The sequence below is a fragment of the Macrobrachium nipponense genome, chromosome 2 (assembly GCF_015104395.2).
Source record: "Macrobrachium nipponense isolate FS-2020 chromosome 2, ASM1510439v2, whole genome shotgun sequence".
NCBI lineage: Eukaryota > Metazoa > Arthropoda > Malacostraca > Decapoda > Palaemonidae > Macrobrachium > Macrobrachium nipponense.
This window is the reverse complement of record NC_087201.1, coordinates 104,172,432-104,191,403: the sequence shown is the minus strand read 5'-3', so window position 1 is coordinate 104,191,403 and position 18,972 is coordinate 104,172,432. Positions and strand designations below refer to the sequence as shown.

General features: G+C 37.8%; 2 protein-coding genes across 6 annotated transcripts in view; one reads left to right on the top strand and one right to left on the bottom strand.

The window, feature by feature from the left end:
- LOC135220877 (beta-alanine transporter-like) overlaps positions 1-18,972 on the top strand; it is a 361,428-nt gene that overhangs the window by 76,681 nt on the left and 265,775 nt on the right. The window lies entirely within an intron of this gene.
- On the bottom strand, positions 8,174-13,908 carry LOC135220875 (procathepsin L-like). Of its 4 annotated transcripts, none has more exons than XM_064258472.1 (7): positions 13,883-13,908; positions 11,401-11,499; positions 10,593-10,745; positions 10,005-10,214; positions 9,517-9,708; positions 9,212-9,377; positions 8,174-9,016 (listed from the first exon to the last, which is right to left on the bottom strand). In XM_064258472.1, the coding sequence occupies exons 2-7, from the start codon at positions 11,497-11,499 to the stop codon at positions 8,808-8,810; spliced, it is 1,029 nt and encodes a 342-aa protein (XP_064114542.1). In that variant the 5' UTR covers positions 13,883-13,908; the 3' UTR covers positions 8,174-8,807. The 4 variants fall into 4 exon arrangements, with proteins under 4 accessions (XP_064114542.1, XP_064114540.1, XP_064114539.1 ...); XM_064258470.1 differs by lacking the exon at positions 13,883-13,908 and adding an exon at positions 13,820-13,880; XM_064258469.1 differs by lacking the exon at positions 13,883-13,908 and adding an exon at positions 13,588-13,665.

The following is an 18,972-nucleotide window of genomic DNA, read 5'->3' as shown; positions in this document are numbered from 1 at the left end:
CATGGTAAACTGGTCTTGGGCCGGTATTTTCCAGTTTGTGCCAATACGTATCTGAAAGGAGTTGAACCATCCAGAGAAAAATAGGTCGAGAGACAGGAAGGAGTTACAAAGGTAGAAATTTATGGGATTGTCTAGGAGGGTGATGAACAATAGATACAATGATGAATGGAATTTCTTGTTTGGCTGAGATGGCAAGACAACCTTCTCACTCTTGACTTTTTCTTAAAGAGGGTCAATAGAGGCTGTATTCATTTGAAATCGAGATGAGTTAAGATGGAGCGGCACGAATAAATGTTACAGCACAGACATTCCAGGCCCTTTAGTGTTGGAAGGTCTGTACAAGAGTGCCACTGTTATCCTAACACAGTGAAACCTCATGTTTTGTACATAATTCTGAAAAGTATGAAAACCAAAACTACAGTGGACCCCCCCCCCCCACCCCGTATTCGCGTTTGGTATTCTCGGACTCACCTATTCGCAGATTTTTATGTGGAACCTATCAAAAAATTATTCACGAGAGGACTCGCCCAGTAATTATATAGCTAAGAGTTTCACTTGCCCAGCAGTTAAATTCCAAAATTTGTGGATTGTGCTAATTCTCTGCTTTGTTTTGGCTAGGTAACAATGACCCTGCCCATAGTGTCAGAACCAGTCAACAAACACTAGGTAGCACCCGCTTGTGCGGAGTCACAGAAGGGTGCAGTTTTACCTGGGCACCCATTGAACTCTCTTCCTCCAGTAGCTCCCACTGCTTCTTCTGAAGAGGATCCTATTCAGCTGAAACTAGACTGCATTTTAGCTTTACTTAGTAAAGCTCCCACAACATCTCAAGCACCCGCTACGGCTCAGGTGCTAGTAGTGGCTAGGACACTTCAAGCACCCACAGGTGTGGAACACCCTCAGGTGCTCATTGGTGTGGAACCTCCTCAAGTGCCTATAGTAGATACCCTTTCTCAGGCTCCTCTGGTTGCAAATACAATGCAGTGTCATGCAGATCTTTCTCCCATTTTGTCAGAAGAGGAAAAGACAGAGAATCAGGTTACCTCATCTGCACTTATTCTACCTACTATTCGCCTACCACTCCCTCGTCGCCGATGTCAACTTTAGTCATGGATATGCCTACTTCTGCTTCTTCTGACATACCGAAGATGGTTCTTACTTCTTCTTCAAAGAAAGCTTTTAAGGATATAGATGCGTGGTTAACAGAGAAGAGGAATCAAGGCAGAACTTCTTACAGTTTTCCCCTCTAGGATTTCGAGATGGAGGTATCTATCGCATGCTAGAAGCTCCCTCCTTGCTTCTATATCCTTAAAAGCTTTCTTTGCCGAAGAAGTAAGAACCATCTTTTTGGGGGTTTGGTAGATATGCCAAGGCATTCTGCCTTCACTTTGGTGAAGATTTTATTTTTGGCCTCGGAATTAGCGCACCTACTGAAGAACATCTTCAAAGTGTTTGAAATTTTGAATTTTCTTGACTGGGCAGTGGGTGCTTTGGCTCGTGAAATTAGATCCTGCTCGGTCTTGCTAGAGAATTTTGCCTTGGACTGGTTGGGAGTATTGTCTTGTATTGACAGGGGAATTACAGATGGCTCCCATGAGTTAGCTTCTCTGTATACGTTGGGAACTCTGAAGGAGAGGGAGCTTTGGTGCTCGTACACCCCTAAGGGAATGACAGCGACTCAAAGATCGGCTTTGTTATACTATTCTCTGTTAGATAAGAAACACCTTTTTCCCCAGTCTACAGTCCTTGACATAGCTTCTGAGTTGCAGAAGAAAAGTACTCAGGATCTTCTCGCTCAGTCCTCCATGAGACCAAAGGAGATTCCTTTTGTTATTTCGAAGCAGCCTCTTCCTCCGAGGGCACAGCCCTTTTAGTCCAGACCAAGATCTTTCTCCCGCTTCAGATAAAGTACCCACATTCCCTCAAAGGCAGTCAAGAAATCCTCTGCTAAAGGCCCCTCTCGCAAGTGAGGAGAGTTCTCTGGGTACAAGTTAGAGCTAGACTTACTTCATTTTGGGAAGTGAGGCAGAAGGAAGCAGAAGCCTGGCTGGTGAAAGTTCTGAAAAGAGGTTATATCATCCCCTTTGTGTAAATGTATCCCTTAGTCAACATGCCTATCACATTGACTACTTATTTGCAAGGGTCAGAAAGGTTTTCAAAACTTGCAGAAGTTTTATTGCTTTTAAAAAAAGGGGCCAATAGAGCCAGTGCAGGACCTTCATTCTCCAAGTTTCTACAATTGCCTGTTTGTGGTCCCAAGTCATCAGGGGCTGGAGGCCCGTCTTGGATGTCAGCACTCTCAACATCTTTGTCTTGTAAACAGGATTCAAGATGGAAACAAACCAGTCAGTTCTGTTGTCCATTCACCCAGGAGATTGGATGACGTCTTTAGACCATCAGGATGCATATTTCCATGTACCTGTTCATCCCAGTTCAAGGAAGTACCTCAGGTTGTATTCGAGGGAAGGGAGTATCAATTTTGTGCTCTTTGCTTCTGTCTTTCGACAGCGCCACAGGTTTTCACCAGAGTGATAAGATTCTCCTTGTATTTGGACAACTGGCTTCTCAGAGCCAATTCGGAGTCAGTGCACGGAGGACCTCAAGACGACTCTCTTGTTAGTACAAGTAGGTATTCTAGTGAACCAACAGAAGTTTCAGTTAATCCCCTCTCATAGAATTCAAAATTTGGGGATGAAATTAGTGTCTCAGGATTTTTGGCTTTTTCCAACACCAAAAAGGATAGAATCTTGTCTAAAGAAGGTACAGGAGATTCCTTCACTGTAAGAATGCTCAGCCAGCAATTGGATGAACCTTCTTGGTTTTCTTTCATTGATGGAGCAGTTCGTACACCTGGGCAGACTACATCAGACCACTACAGTTCTTTTTGAAAGCGAGCTGGAACAGAATGGTTCTTCCAGACTTGTTCGTGTTTCCAGTGACAAAAGAAATAAAATAGGACTTTCTCTGGTGGAACTCCAAGGAGAGGTTTTTACAAGGAAAGTGTCTTTTTCTATTGCGTCCCAACATGAACTTACTCAGATGCGTCAGACCTGGGATGGTGCTCACTTTTAGAGAAGAGCGAGGTGTCAGAGGTATGGTCCCCAGAGCTAAAGTCTTTTCTCATAAATGTGAAAGAACTGAAGGCAGTACATTTAGGCCTTCAGACCTCTCAAGAAGTAAAGAACAAGACAATTGTAGCTCACTTAGACAACACGACAGTGCTTTCTTACATAGCAAAGCAAGGAGGGACTTGGTCGTTCTCTCTGTAAGAGGCAGTGAGAGATCGTCTCTTCTGGATGGAACAGAATGATACCAGGATGATAATCAGGTTTATCCAAGGAAAGACCAATGTATTAGCAGATGAGCTAAGCCATCGGGGACAAGTCCTCTCGATGGAATAATCCTTAGATCCACTAGTCTGCTTAGTCTTGTGGAGAATTTGAGGAAAACCGATGATGGATCTACTTGCCACATCTTCAAACCGTCGTCTTCCTCGATGTTCCGGCTTACGACGATTTTTGCTTACTAAACGTCTCAAGAACGGAACCTCCGTCATAACCCGGGGACGCCTGTATACTTGTATTTGACGGCCTACTGGGTCTTACAAGTTAAACTGTATTAATTTTTTTTTTATTTACAATTTATAGTTTAATGATAATATCCGACAAAATAAATATAAGTATAAAGCATTTAATATAAAATTTAGGTTTTTATATAACAGTTAGCATAAAAGATGTATAAAATAGTACGTAATCGCGGTGACGTCACGCTCAGCTGACTTGAGACTGAATGAGGGCGCGTTGACATGTGAGGAGAGAAGGAGAAGAGAGAGTTAAAATATTACTGTATGTATGTAAAAGCAATAAGAATTCACATAAAAAGGGAATTTCCCAATAAATTTAACAATGATAAAATATGAAAAGAATCAAATGCAATACAGAAAAAAATGAAACAAAAGTCATAATTGAGCCAGTGTTCGGTGCACCGAGTGAGACGGTCTAGTTGAACAATATGACAAAGATGATGAAAAGGAAGAGCCACAACCAGGATCGTCGTCAGCTCCCCAAGGTTTTCAGAAGCGGTTCAATATGGATGAGACTGGCTTGTTCTGGAAAAAGATGCCTTCCTGAACATTCTTAATGAAGGATGAAGCTAAAGCCTCTGGATTCAAGGCACAACAAGACAGGGTTACCCTCCTAATGTGTGGGAATGCAGCTAGCTTTATGCTCAAACCAGGCCTCATTTACAAGGCTGCAAACCCCAGGGCACTGAAAAATAGGAACAAGGCTTGTTGCCCGTCTTCTGGATGCATAATCCCAAGGTATGGATAACCAAAGTCCTTACAGAGTACTGGTTCCACAAGAGCTTCATCCTCTTGTTAGGCAATACCTGGGTGACTTGGACATGGAGTTCAAGGTGTTGCTCATTATAGACAGTGCTGGTGGCCACCCTCTCGATCTTTTATTACAATGGAGTTCAGCTCGAGTTCCTCCTAACACCACCTCTCCTCCAGCCTATGGACTAGGGTGGGATCTGTGCCTTTAAGGCACTCTACACTAGGAACTTCCTCCAGCACCTTGTTGATACAATGGACTGTGACTGAATTTAAGCTGAAAGAATATTGGTGTAAATTCACGATTGCCATGTGGCTGTCTGTCATCAACTGGTCGCTGAAGGACATGAAGGAGACCCTGAATGTGGCTGGATTGTGTCCATAATTACACTGGCTTCTCTCCTGAGGAAATCTACCATTCTGTCATTAATAAGGCAGTCCAGTTGGCAAGAATTCTTGGTGGTGAAGGCTTTGACGATATCACAGATGATGAATTTGGCACCCTCATTGATGCCCACTGACCCCCTGTCAGACCAGAAGTCTGCCAGCAAGGAAGAAGACACTCCAGGTTCAGGAGAGGAGCAGGAGGAGGAGGAGAAGGGTGGCCTGACTTTGGAACGCCTGTCCCAAGTTAGGAGAATGAACAATGATGTCCAGGAGTTTGTAACAACATGGGATCCTTACATGGAGCATTCCTTAAAGTTTTCAAATATCCTTGATATTACCAAACCACCACAATGAAGATGCAATGACAACAGCTGCCAATCACTAAGTTCATCACATGTATGAAGAAGGATCTTCCAAACCATCCTGAATTGCCTAAAGAAGTGCCTCCTAAAATGCCTGAAGAAGTGCCTCCCAAATCACCTGAGTTAATGCCTCCCGAAGAGCCTCCTGAAGGTAAAGAGGCGTCCTCAGAGGAGATGTAACTCTTCTGCTTAGTTTTACAGTCTATTTTCTTTGCCATTCATTGGACTGCACAGCTATAATTCATCATGATCATCTTTAATGAACATTCATCACTGGTGACACCCTATTTACGTATGTTGTACTAGTGTATAAATTTTTTTAATATTCACATATGTTGTGCTACCAGTGTGTAAATTTTTAAAATTTTCATAAGTATTTTTCTCTCTCTCTCTCTCTTTTTGTGATTTTACATGCAATTGTCTCCCATGTAAAAAGAAAATTGGATGGCTTGAATAGTATAACTGTATGAAAGAAAACATGCATGACTGAATACTTATGAGGGGACTGGATTATACATATTTTCACACTTACATTTGTAACTAAGTCATACATTACTATGTACGTAAATTTTTAATCATAAAATGCAAGATTTACTTTGTAGGATGTTTTTAGTGATACGTTGGTGTTTACACGTTCAAGATAGGCAGTTATGAGAATTTTTAGAGGGGGCTCCAAGTATTCATGGGTTCTAGCTATTAGTTGGGGGGCTCTGGCACGCATTCCCCGTGAATACGGGGTGACCACTGTAATTCCCATAAGGAATAATGTAAATACTACAATTATGTAATGCATTCCAGACCCCCAAAAATACTTTCAAAGAATGCATTTTATAAGGAAGAAACAGAGTTTCACATACAGAAAAATTGAGAAATAAATATATTGAGTAATGAAATGAATAAGGATAGGTTATTGTATGGAAGGGGAATCCCTCTCTAGAAGGATTTCAGATATCAAGAGAGCTTTCGTCCAGGAAGTAATAAGAATAAAGAAAATGTCAGTTGCATTAATGTAATGATTAGAATAAAAATGCAAAATTTTGATTCTTTAATTAAAGTTTCATAAACACAAACACAAATTACTAAGGAATTACTAAGGTAGGAGGCAACCTAGGCATCCTTCTCTGGGCAGGACGTCAGGATTGCTCTTGTTAAATAGGGCACTGTTACCTGTATCTATATAGGACATTAATGCAACAAGAGCTCGGTGACTTAACTACCTGGACCTTCTATGCCCCCTATGTACTTCTCTCCTTCGAGTTCCATCGAACCTCATGAAGCAGTCCAGTTGATTCCTTAAGGGCCAGAAACCGATCTACCATCATGTTATTATTGGTGGAATTGAAGATGTGGCTGACCCAAAAAGAAGATACCAATTTGGTCCACCACAGTTGAGGCTGAATAATGCTCTCAAGCTTCCTCAAAGGAATTATTGCAATTTCTGTCGGCTATATGATAAATATATATTCTCAATAAAATCTGAAATTCTTTAATATTGCTTCACCCGAGCTCAAAAGATCACAGTGAATACCATCTCAAATAGCCTGGGATACCACGAGCTCATCCTTGAAGCATGATCATTAGGAACAGCCTGATCCATCACGTTTACTATGATCAGATGAGCCTACCAGTGAACCTACTCCAAAAGTTAGTCCTTGTAATATCTGCAAATACTAGGTCAAAATTCTTGCCAGATAGGTCTGTGCATTCATTTATGAACTGCTCACACCTAGAAAGTGGAAAAATATGAAGCACCAACACTACGTTAAGTTTGTGGTGTTGACTGCATGCAGCAATTCAATGTAATGAGACTTACTTGCCAACCAAATTGAAACCAGCCTTGGAGTTAGCTTCTTGAACGATTGCCATATTAGTAAGCAAGGATTGGAATGGAACGGAACAAAGTTTAGGCCAGAGGTCAAGCACGGACCTATGAGGTCATTGAGCATTGGAAATGAAACAGTAGGTAGGTTTCAAAGATATATACAGGAGGAAAACCTCATAGTTGCATTGAAAGAATTGTTAGGAAAGGGTGGATAGCAAAATGAAATAAAGATAGGAATGGAGGTAGTACATTAAAAGGAATGAAAGGGGTTGTAGCTATGGGTCAAAGGAACGCTGCAAAGGGAGTTTAGTAGTAGTGCTTACAATGCTTCCTTGTCAAGTCTACGAATAGTCATTTTTGACACTTGTTGCTTCAGAGGTTCTTTGGATAGCCTTCACAACATCAGCTACAGGACCTCGTTGTTTTTCTAAAAAGTATTTCAGGACAATATAGACTATATACAACTACGTACTATCCGACTTACAACCTGCTCGACAATACTATTACATAAATGATTAAAATGTATTAGTAGAAGTACATTATGGTAAAAAGATTGAAATAATGATTGTACATTACATTACAGTACTAAGTAGGCACTTTTATATAGCAAAGGTTTGATAGTATACCCTACCCAGTATGTTGGCCACTTTCTAAGGTTCGACTTACATCCATTCTGACTTACAACCAGTGGGTCGGAACCAAACTTGGTTGTAAGTAGGATGGTACTTTTATCCTTGGCCTCAGATGGTGGGTGAAGGCGTTTGCGAGTCACTTGGGCTGTCCATACTTATCACAGTGGCTAATAGAGAGATCCTTTAATCCCTAAACTCGGATAAAAAATACGATATGGTGCAGAACATGAAACATGGCAACGTATGATATCTTAGAAAAGTAAATGCACTACTATAGTGTTTTGTATTGTCATTGTATTATCATTCTATACTTCCTAATATATTGGCTGTAAGAAGTTTTATTTCAAAACTACAACTCTAATAGAACAATCTTAGTGAAATTGAGGCTGTCAAGCCAAGGTACTGCAGTACACTTTCATTATTCATTCAACAATGCATTGCAAGATTTATATTGTAAACAATACTTTTAAGATCTGATGCATATATGTGGTTTACTAAATTTCTCCTCCAATTTTTCTTAGGCTAGCATTTTAAGTTCTATACATACAGGGTAGGGAAGAATGTTTCAATAATGTTCAATAATGGTCAACTAACCTAGACCACACCAAAAATCAGAAACATGAAATACACAAGAAAATTGTTTTTTAAGTATTTATTGAAAAATTGTGCAGCACATCTATACATTTTTTTAAATCCAAGTGTAATTGTTTATAAACAAATTATGAAAGTGTAAATATAAACTGGGATCTGGGAAATTCATAGATGCAAACCTTACAAGCTGAAATAGTACATTAAACAAAGAAATTACACTGAACCATATCTGAAATGGTCATATAAACATTATAAAAATCTATGAATCACAGACTAAGCTCTCCGGCCAGTAAGCTGTTCCCATTAATCAAGAATATAAAATCACAACCTATGACATTTAGAATAGTATTGAATTTCTATTAAAAACCATAAAAGCATCTGATAAAAACCAATTTTCAATGTCTCCTAAAATCTACTGCTCCAGTCACATTTAACAAGTAAATGCTACTTTAACTACATAATGCTCATTTCCTTAACACTAATCACTTCAATTTTGTATTAAAAAAAACACTTATTGAAAGTGTTGACAGTTTTAAAATAATTCATAACCACCAGGTATTAACTCCTCTTTTTAATTTTTCTCTTCCGGTCTTAATGAAAGAGTATAACAGTCTAACTTGGCCTGAACATACCAATAGTGAGGAAGTTTAAGATGTTGAAAATTCAAACAAGGCTGACATTTAAACCAAGGGATAGGATGCAGCACTTGCGATGCCGCACATATTGTTTTGATTGCGTGCAATCTTAATGTAGCCTTGGTCACCCCATGACTTGCTCCACGAGTTCTTCACAAGCCAGTAGTCTTGGCCATCCTCAGTAGTGCCATAGCCAACAGCAAGGACTCCATGATCCAAATTTTCTGCTGAGCAGTCTGGATCACTGTATACTCCTGCAAAGTAATATTAGATATAGGAGTGGAAGTCACTAGACAAAGGGTTAGTATTACCTTTTATAGACTAACACAAAAGGATTCTTCACACCAAAGTACTTTGGCAAACTGCAAAATAAAACAATCAGAATATCTGCAAGAATATCAAGATTCAGACACATGCTCAAAGGAATAATATGCACTGCAAATATTTACCATGTTGATAGAACTGGAAGGAGTCTTGGCTAGCATCGATAGCAACAGAAACCGGCCCAATTGTGGCAATGGCTTTCTTCAAAGCATTTTCGTTTCCTTCACGGACATCCACAAAGCCCCTATCATCAGCACCAGCATTTGCAGGATTGTACCGGCATGGTTCGTCCTGCAAATGGTTTATTGAGCAATACAATTAAGTAATCTCATTGTGTATGAACTACACACAAAAAAATAAAATTGTGTCCATTTATTACATGCAACCAATATTATATTTAGTGTTGCATAAAACAAAATTTAAAACATACCTCTGCTTCATAAGGGTAACTTTTTTCAGTGTCAATGCCACCATTGACTTTGATGTACTGGAATGCATTGTCCATGAGACCACCATTGCAACCATTATTTCCGAACTTAGAAGAGCAATCGACCAAGTTTTGTTCAGAGAGGCTTACCAAGTCTCCAGTTTGTCTGTAATGCTGACCTTCCAAAGCTCCAGTCTGTAATACAAATCTCCATGCTTTAGATGCTAGTCGTGTATATCAGCAACATACCATAAGTATGATTAGCTTTTAAAAACAGAAAATAGTATCAAAAGACTGACTCAAAACCATATTCTAGCAGTAGCCACAGGATGTGCACTAATGCTGTACACATTTTACAAGAGAACTATAGCTATTTAACATATCCAGAATAAAATATTAACCAGGTATTCAACATGCCCTTACATAAAATATTAGCCAGGTATTCAACATGCCCTTACATAAGTGAAAAAAAAAAAAATCAAAATACTAACTGCAGAAAAAGCCCAACATGAGCCACACGATCCCTGGTCCTTTACTTCAGTGACTGCTCCTTTCTCCCTCCAGTCAACACTTTTGGGCATTACAACATCCTCAGGTGGCTCCACAAAGTGTGCTCCTTGAAAACCACGGTTTGCCTTGTAACCAGCACCACTGGTGTTAGCACGGAATCCATTCATCATGTTCACAAATTCGTGATGAAGCTGGAAAGTTAGGGAGAAAACTAAAAAAATCTTAAACCAGAAGGAATAACTTGACAAGGCCAAAACACTAGACAACATGAAGCCAACATTAATGAAGGTCAATTGAACTGAAGCTTATTAACAATTTATTGTAAAAAAATGGTGCAGATTACTAAAGGGAAAAAAAGGCTAGCATACCACAACAACCTGAAATTAAAAAATTTTTGGGGGCTGGTGTAAATGAAAATTATGGTCTGCAACATTGAAGATCAAAGATAATTTTAGCCTATTACATTAATAGGATGTTCTAAATGATTCACTTTAAATTAGAAATTGCACTAAATATAATGGCCATCCCCATTTATGGAGATTTGAACCCAGTAAACTGTACCTACTCACCATATCACCATATTTGTTCATCCCAAGTTTGTAAGTCTTTGAACCAGTATGATAGAGCTTGTTGTGGGCAGCAATTTTCTGCTTATTCTCAGCAAAGATCTTCATACGGAATGTTTCTTCGGTATCACTTTCATATTTTTTACTATGTTCAAACTGAAAATACAAAATAATTACATTTCATACATTTAAATTAATTTAAAATGAACAGGATATAAAATAAATTACTGGAATACCATCTTATAACTATGCACATAATACCATAGGAGCAATTAAATACTAACTTCTGGCAGTTCAATTGTACAATCTAGTCAAATTCAGGGCATTAAAATACCATGCAGCCATAACTGGAAAATGGATCTATAAACCCTTAAGATAGTTTAGGCCATGTAATTAAGCTGTAAGCTAGATACTACACAAAGTGTAAGATATACTCATAGAACTGGGACAAAGTGATTCAGTAAGTCACAGTTCCATTGAATTGGAACAAAGGAATTAAAGCAATCACAATTACAAAAAGTACTTAAGGGAGAAAAGCAAAATTAGAAGTTTTTAAAGCTGTCACTGGGGAGTATGCAACATTAACAGTGAATCTTAATATCTAACTGTAAGTGCATAAGAGAACCCAATAAAATAGTTTACTAGAGATGGCAAAATTATTTCCATAACCACAATATGCTGATGGTGGTCGTAACTATATGATTATATGCTTCACTGTATAAACCACTTCCATTGATAAAGAAAATTCTAAACAATCATTGATACTGAACAAGCAATCACTAAACTGCAATAATCTCAAATTAATCCTCACCTTGAAACTCTCCCACTCCTCCATTACCACAGTGAAGAAGGAAACGGCTGAGGCCGAAGCCGCCACTGCTATAAGAACTAATGCACAGAGGTACTTCATCTGTTGGTAAGAAATAACAGTTAGTTGACAGACCACTGACAAGGGACAGTAAACAGATCAGTGGAATAAGCTCACAATACAGTGGGGGGGGGGGGGGGGGGGGAGTAAGCTATCTACAAACCTGTGTACTTATACAGGTCATTAAAAAGTGAATAAAAAAAAAAAAAAGCTAGATTTTTTTTAAGATCGCCGTTCTGTAATTACAGTCACCAAGTAATTCAAATCACTAGGAATTTCTTTATGCAAAACAAGATGTAAAAATTAAATTTGCACAGAAGGTAATACAGGCAAAAATGTAGTTACAGAATTTGTCCTCATACATTCATAAAGTGGATTTATTATTTAAAATTCAAAATAAAGAGTATATTATCTTTCAACCTAAGAAATGACTTGACAGGCTGTTCACTACTTCGAATTACTGGAACATACTAAATTTAAAAATCTGAAAATCCGCTTTCAAACTGAAGATTCATTGGCTTGACAGGCTGTTCATGACTAATTTACTTTAAATGACCAGTTTTTAATTGTCTACTATATACTAATAAAAAATTAATCCTTTCATATTATTACATCTTTAACTGTAAATTTAATTATTAAGTTCATGCTTTTGCAATTTCGAGCTAATTTTTAACAGTATGAATTCCTTAAATATAAGTAACGGGAGAGTCTAGCGAAGTATCACAATTATCTAAAGAACATATCTGATGTAATACAGAAACTCATTGTACCAGTGCATTATGCAACATTTTATTATTAACCACACTATTTGTGGACAAACAGTTCACTTAAATCCTAATTGCATTAGTAGAGGTAGAAAAAAAATTTGATTTACTTAGAGAAGTGTACATTTAAGCTTCTCAATGCATTCTTTCACTGAATGCTGAAGGGCTAGATGGATAGCAAGTACACCTTACATTAGGAACTTCTCCTGTGTAGTGTCCCATACAATGTATTCATAATTAAAATGGCAGACCACTACATATAGGAAACAAATATTAATGTGGTAATTTCTACACGGCCGAAATCATGAGATATTCATGGGGAAACCGGGCTCCCATACTGATTTTTAGTTGAGACGAGGAGGGGGGGGTGGGGGATTTGAGCTGTTAGTCATGTACAGCCAGAACTAGTCACTAACCCTAGCAACACTTAAATCACTTAACCCCAATCAAATTTTTAAGTGCCAGAAAAGCAGACCCTATTGCTAGAAGAATCTTGCTATAATTCAGAGCACTACCAATATCTATATCAAATTTCTACAAATTATAAGAACCTTTACTTTGAGGAAATACAGTTATGCTGCTTTCATGAACACCAAATACCTAATGCAAGCCTAGTTTGCCAACTGTGATTGGATTTCCATACGATTGACAGAACTTTACGGAAAATTTGGAAAACTCTAGCTTTATCAGTTAGTCTTTACGCAGACAGTTTCACGAAAGGTTTTAATACCGAGAAAAAAAAAATGCTAAAGTACCCTTCTGACACTAAACTCCCGTAAATTAACATAGCTTTTTCTTATTTGTTTTTTAAAAAGCCAATATTATGTATAATTTTTTACAAACTTTCTTCCAAAGGGAAAAATCATTAAATAAAAAGTGGTACGACGATACGAGACAAACTTCCCACATTTCGTTATACCTAACCCACTCAAGAGCCACTAACAGGCTAGACTATAGCCTAGGAAGATTTTTACAAGTAGTTACGTTCTAAAATAAGAGAAGGTTTCGGAAATAAAAGTAGTTTGGCAAGGGAAAAATATAACATAGGTAATAGCCTTAATTAAAGAAACGCATAATTTTGGCTATTTGCCAGGCACGATACCGTAAACAAAGGGAGCAAGAGTCCACAGATAATATATTTACTTCGCACACAGTATAAGGAACCTAATTCGCCGTAATTTAAATTTTGAGTAGCAAAATACTGGCGAAAAATATTGTAGGTTAATCCGCAACTGATTCAGAGTATTAGGCTAGGCACACATCAGTAATCAGACAACCACTTAATTCCACTCTTCGGTTAAAAGGCTGACAGACTTTCAGGGTCACGGTTCTCCCACAGACTTGACCAATTCTGGCAGTAAGATACCTTATCACTTCCATACCAACATATAATGAACTTCAATCCGAATTTCCGACCATCCCAGTTCATCAAGACCCAAATTGTGCTGAACAACGCACTGTCCAAATTGGGTGGGTCTGATGGGCTTTGGTAAGAGAACTTAGATGGGGGAATGACTACTAAAATACATTTTCGATATATAATGTAATGAATTAATTTTTCCCAATTATGAAAAAACAAACACTTTGCACATTTTTACACTTTCACAAGTATACGTTGACATTCTACGCAATTACATCTACAAAGATGAGCACATGCTTACCTTGCTGACTGTCACCCTGAACTGAGGAGCTAAAATCGCCAGCTGATTTTATAGCCCGTTCGTCCCGGCCATTGGCTCCCAAGACAAGGACAAATTGTCGTACCGCAGTAAAACTAAAAATTTTTATTTTTCCAGCATTTAACATTTACCAAGTAAAAGATTTATTGAACTCGTTGTGGCTGTTGCATAAACTATTGTTTTGCAACAAAGAAGCGTTATCTAAGAAGCAACGTAAAATATCAGAATAAGTAGTTACAGTGAACAATGAATGAGGCACAATATGGTGAGCAAAATCCGTGGTTTTCCTTAAACATTAAATTTTTCTGTATTTTTCTTTCATGACATTGAAATTGAAACTGTTAACTATCACAGCATTATCCAGTATTGTGAATGATAATCTTCACCTTATTTTTTTTAAATAATGATGTTAACTAATGTTAATGATTAGTATTATTATTTGACTAAATGAAGTTATGAAGATCATAATTGTAATGAAATGACATGAAATCAACGTTCCCTCACCCAAGGCCTTCAGTTATCCGTGGATTAAATCACTGAGATAACATCTCAGATAAGTTTTTTTCAGAAATGTCAAAAGAATGTTACAATTACTGTCAAAATAAAATGCCAGTACTAACAAATTCTGACCGAGGGAACTGGTCTTTGCCTATGATTTTATAGTTTCTCAGTTATTCCAGTAACCTAAATTATTTCATGCATTTGAACAGACGTTGTTTCATTGTATATCACAAACAAGAACGGAGAGAGATGGGCTACTAGATTGGCAAAAGACAAAGTAATTGACCCAACAAGAGCGGGATTATTGAGACCGAACAAAGAAGAGAGAAACATATTCCGTTACTCGGTTACAGAAAAAATACATTTATTGACTACTTTATTCCGGGAATGCTGTACGCGATCAAATATGTTAGGATTAAACACTGACAATTACTGTTAGAATTGCGATTTAGGAGACATTCTTCACATGTGTAGTACTTTGGTCTTTGGGGGGGGGGGGGGGGGGGGGGGATTCTCTGCGCTCATTTAGTGAAAGGGATGAGCTGACTTAATTTATAGTTGAATTTTATTTAGGCTAGTGAGAGAGAGAGAGAGGGTTGCGATTGAAATTAAGATCCATATCATATCAAGTTAGTTTCAATAAAGGGCAAGAAACAACCATTCCCTTTGAGTATCTTTTTAATTAGAAGGAAAAACTTTTTTCACTCGGCTAACAATACATTTCATTGTTTGATTTTTGGCGAATTGTGTATGATAATACAAAATTGCCTTTAATTCGTAACTATTTGTATGGAGTATCCAACAAATTTAGAGAGGGAATTCGAATGTAAGTTTAACGTTCTCACAACGAAGCAAAAATAAAGGCATTTCTGCATTTATTATGAATATGGAAAGTAAATCAATATTTCAGAAGTCGGTCAGTGGAACATCGTGCCTTGGCAGCGCAGTCAGTGACGTCGAGTCACATGATCGGGTGAGGTCATTGTTTTTGTATTTAGTCCCTTGGAAGTATCCGAAATTTTGTTTGTTGGTGTTATCTCGTTCAGACTCTCCTATGTAGACATATGATTCCTTTGTTTATTTATGATAAATGTGGAAAGGACTCTGATAAATAGAGAGACGAATATAAATGAAGAAGCGACGGCAATATTCGTTTGATCTCGTTAATTAATGGAACATATTTTGAAATCTATAAAACCATAGTTACAAAGCCTGCTATTTTTTTGTTTAGTAGCAATGAGTGAGAAAATTGTGCCACAAACACTTACAAACTTTGCAGCAGAACAACTAATATGTGAAACGTGAATGAATGTTTGCCCACTTTAGACAAAGAAGCCTCTTTCCTGGCTGATTTCATGGTTGTTCATATAATGGTGAGCACCTTAAAGAAATGCAGTTATATATTCAGATAGAATAACACAACAAACGCGCACCAGTGCGTGTGTATCTGTATGTGCGTCACGTGAGGCAGAGCTCTCCAGTTTCGTTTCCCGTTCGTACTAACAAAGCAGCATGTGTGACGAACCGTGGCATTCGAAACCCATTACTATTTAAGGGGTTCGTTATATATCGCGTTTACATTAGCGCTTCATTTTTCAACATCCATTTGTACAAAATCGTATTTAATTATTTGTAGACGGAAAAATGTAGTAGCATCTGTCTAAGAGATAAAAAAAATTAAGTGATTCCGCTGCATGAAACTCCGATTCATAAAAATGAAAAAAGAATGTGCTCTTAAAATTAATTGATATGTTGTTGTAATATTACAAAACTGGCGTAACAACCATGTTTGTGTAAAGTTGGGAGGTCAAAAGAAGCTTTAACCCCTGGCCTGCAAGTATCGAGAAATAAGTACGAAATTTCATACCGACAAATAGCTTGGACGGTTGCCATAACGAACAAGTCCAGCCAGGCATGCAGTAGAAAACCAATGGAAACAGTATGACGAGTAGGACGGAATTTATTGAACATCTTGCGGGACTATTTGATGAATGGTGAAGATTCACATAGAGTTGTGATGTCAGGAACTCATCAAAATTCAGACTGGAATGATGAACAAGAACTAGGAGTAGCTACAATATTATTCAGAGATTTTCGAGACATGACGATTCCTTTCCGGACTACCTTGGTTGATCTCGTAAATTACGTTGAAAAGAGCATTCTTTTATATAAAATGTTCACTTAGAACAGAGTGCCTGTGCCAAAAATTGACCTAAACTAAGACGTTACTCTAACCACTTAAACATCGAATTCATTAGTTTTCATTAGTTGAAGGTCGGGGGAAAATCATTTGAAACACAAAATCCTTTAGAATAAGACTATGTAATTGCGCATAGAGGCAACAAGTTAATAACGACAGTCGTTCGGGCATTGTTTAACCTACAATGAGCTGCCAACAAATTGTAATTAGACTGAATTACCACAGAAAACAGTTTTCTCTCTCCCAGGCAATGTAAAGCAAACCAAACTGCTGTCTATGATTGAATCATTGAAGATTGCGGTAGGACAATATGTATCTGACATTACGTACGTGGTTCGTTTAGTCTAATTGATAATGACTGATCAGTTCCCCCCAGTAAACTTAATTGCAGTCATACATCCAGCTTACAGGTACACTTTTGAATATAAAAACTGCAGTAACGAGAGAAATATCACAGCTTTCCAAACAATATGTTCCTTATATATTGGCCTAAAACATATTAGAACCAAACGGTCGTTGTAATGTGAGTAAATTGACTGAAACGTGATCCCCAGCGAATTCTTCGACTATAAAATTGAATTTGGATGCATGATGATGGTGGCTAAAACGCCATTGCTTACGTTTATTATCTTATAGGGAGGGTGTCATATCATTATCAATAGCTAGTTCTCTTAACTGCAACATATCCGTAGGTCATTTCAAGGTTTGCAAGGATGCTGGCGGCAATTCAAAGTCTACTGGTGCAGCCATTAAGATTTTACCCCTTTTTTGAAAAATATATGCTGCCTTAAATTATCAGTATAACGGGCCTTGAGACTGTTAACAATTGCGCTCTTCCCTCTGAGAGTATGCTAATGAATCCTCCTTTTATGTAATGTGTAGCTGACTCATTTATATATATATATATATATATATATATATATATATATATATATATATATATATATATATATTATACACAGGGTGTTTCGAAATTAGAGGCACCCCCCTCTAGTAGAAACTAAAATTGATATAGACAAAAATAAAAGTAGTTCAGAGCAGGTATTTATTTAAGTTTCTCTCTGAGTATTTAATATTTTGTGTGGCCTCCATCTGCCTCTACCACAGCCTGCATTCTTGAGGGGTATGATTTCAGCAAATCGCAAAAAAGCTGAGACTCAAACTCTATTTCCCTGAGCACTTCGGTCACCTCTCCGCAGGTCGTCGAGGCTTGGTATACCATCATAGTTCACTGTGTGCGCTTCAACACGATCCTTTAAGATACTACCAATGTTTTCATACATTAAGGTCAGGGGAGCTACCTGGAAATTCACTTGACGAGAAGAAATCGATACCACTGTCTCGAAGCAGCTCCTATGTCTGAAGAGCCTTGAAACATGGTGCCTTATCATGCAAAAATGTGACTTCTTCAATAGATAACACATTTTCAGGATCATTGAGGAAAGGAAATACTCCACCAGTAAGCACAGTTTCTCTGAAGTATTCGCCATTCCATGACTGTCCTTTTTCTTTGATGATCCACATTAACCGTTTGGCTGTGAAACAGAAAATTCCCAAGCATTCAGGAAATTTCACAACTTGGCGATAGGGCACGTCATCGCTTATGTCATCCAACTTTTCAGCCCAAATGATGTCATTTTTAAGATTTGGCTTCCTGACTGTGTAAATGAAGATTTCATCTGATGCGGCAACATGGAGAAAGTCAGTTTCATCCCATTTTTTAAGAAATAACCACAAAACCATGCACGGTCTTCTCTCTCTTGCTTAGTGATGTTTGGCTTGCTGATAATAGGAAATGGTTTGATACTAGATTTTTTCAACTCATGATATACAGCACTATAACTTCTCTTCTTTCCCCTTCTTGTTTCTAGTTCCAGCGTCAATTTATGTAAAGACTTTCTTGGTCTACCCACTGCCTCAGCTATGATGTCTTTTGACTCCTGAGAAAAGACTTCAGGCCTTCCAAGATTCTCACTCTTTTTGCAATGACAGTCATGTGGAATTTTGTTCCAGTTTCTTTTAACAAAGGCTTCATCTCTTTTAATGTATTTAGCTATCCAGGAACATGAAATTAAGAATGCACCAGCATCATTGGCCTCTCTGAAGGTTATAGCCCTGATTCAGTCAATCCATCTGATTTCCTCTGAGTCATTAGCCATTGCTGTATCTAACTCCATCACTCAGTCAGAAAATACAAGAAATGAAAAATAGCTTAATAGAAACTTAAGATAATGAACTTGGAGATAGGCTATAGCAGAACACTTCATAACTTTCCATTTGTTCTGCGGTGGGGTGGGCTCTGATTTCAAAACACCCAGTATATTATATATATATGTATTATACACACACACAATATATATAATATATATAT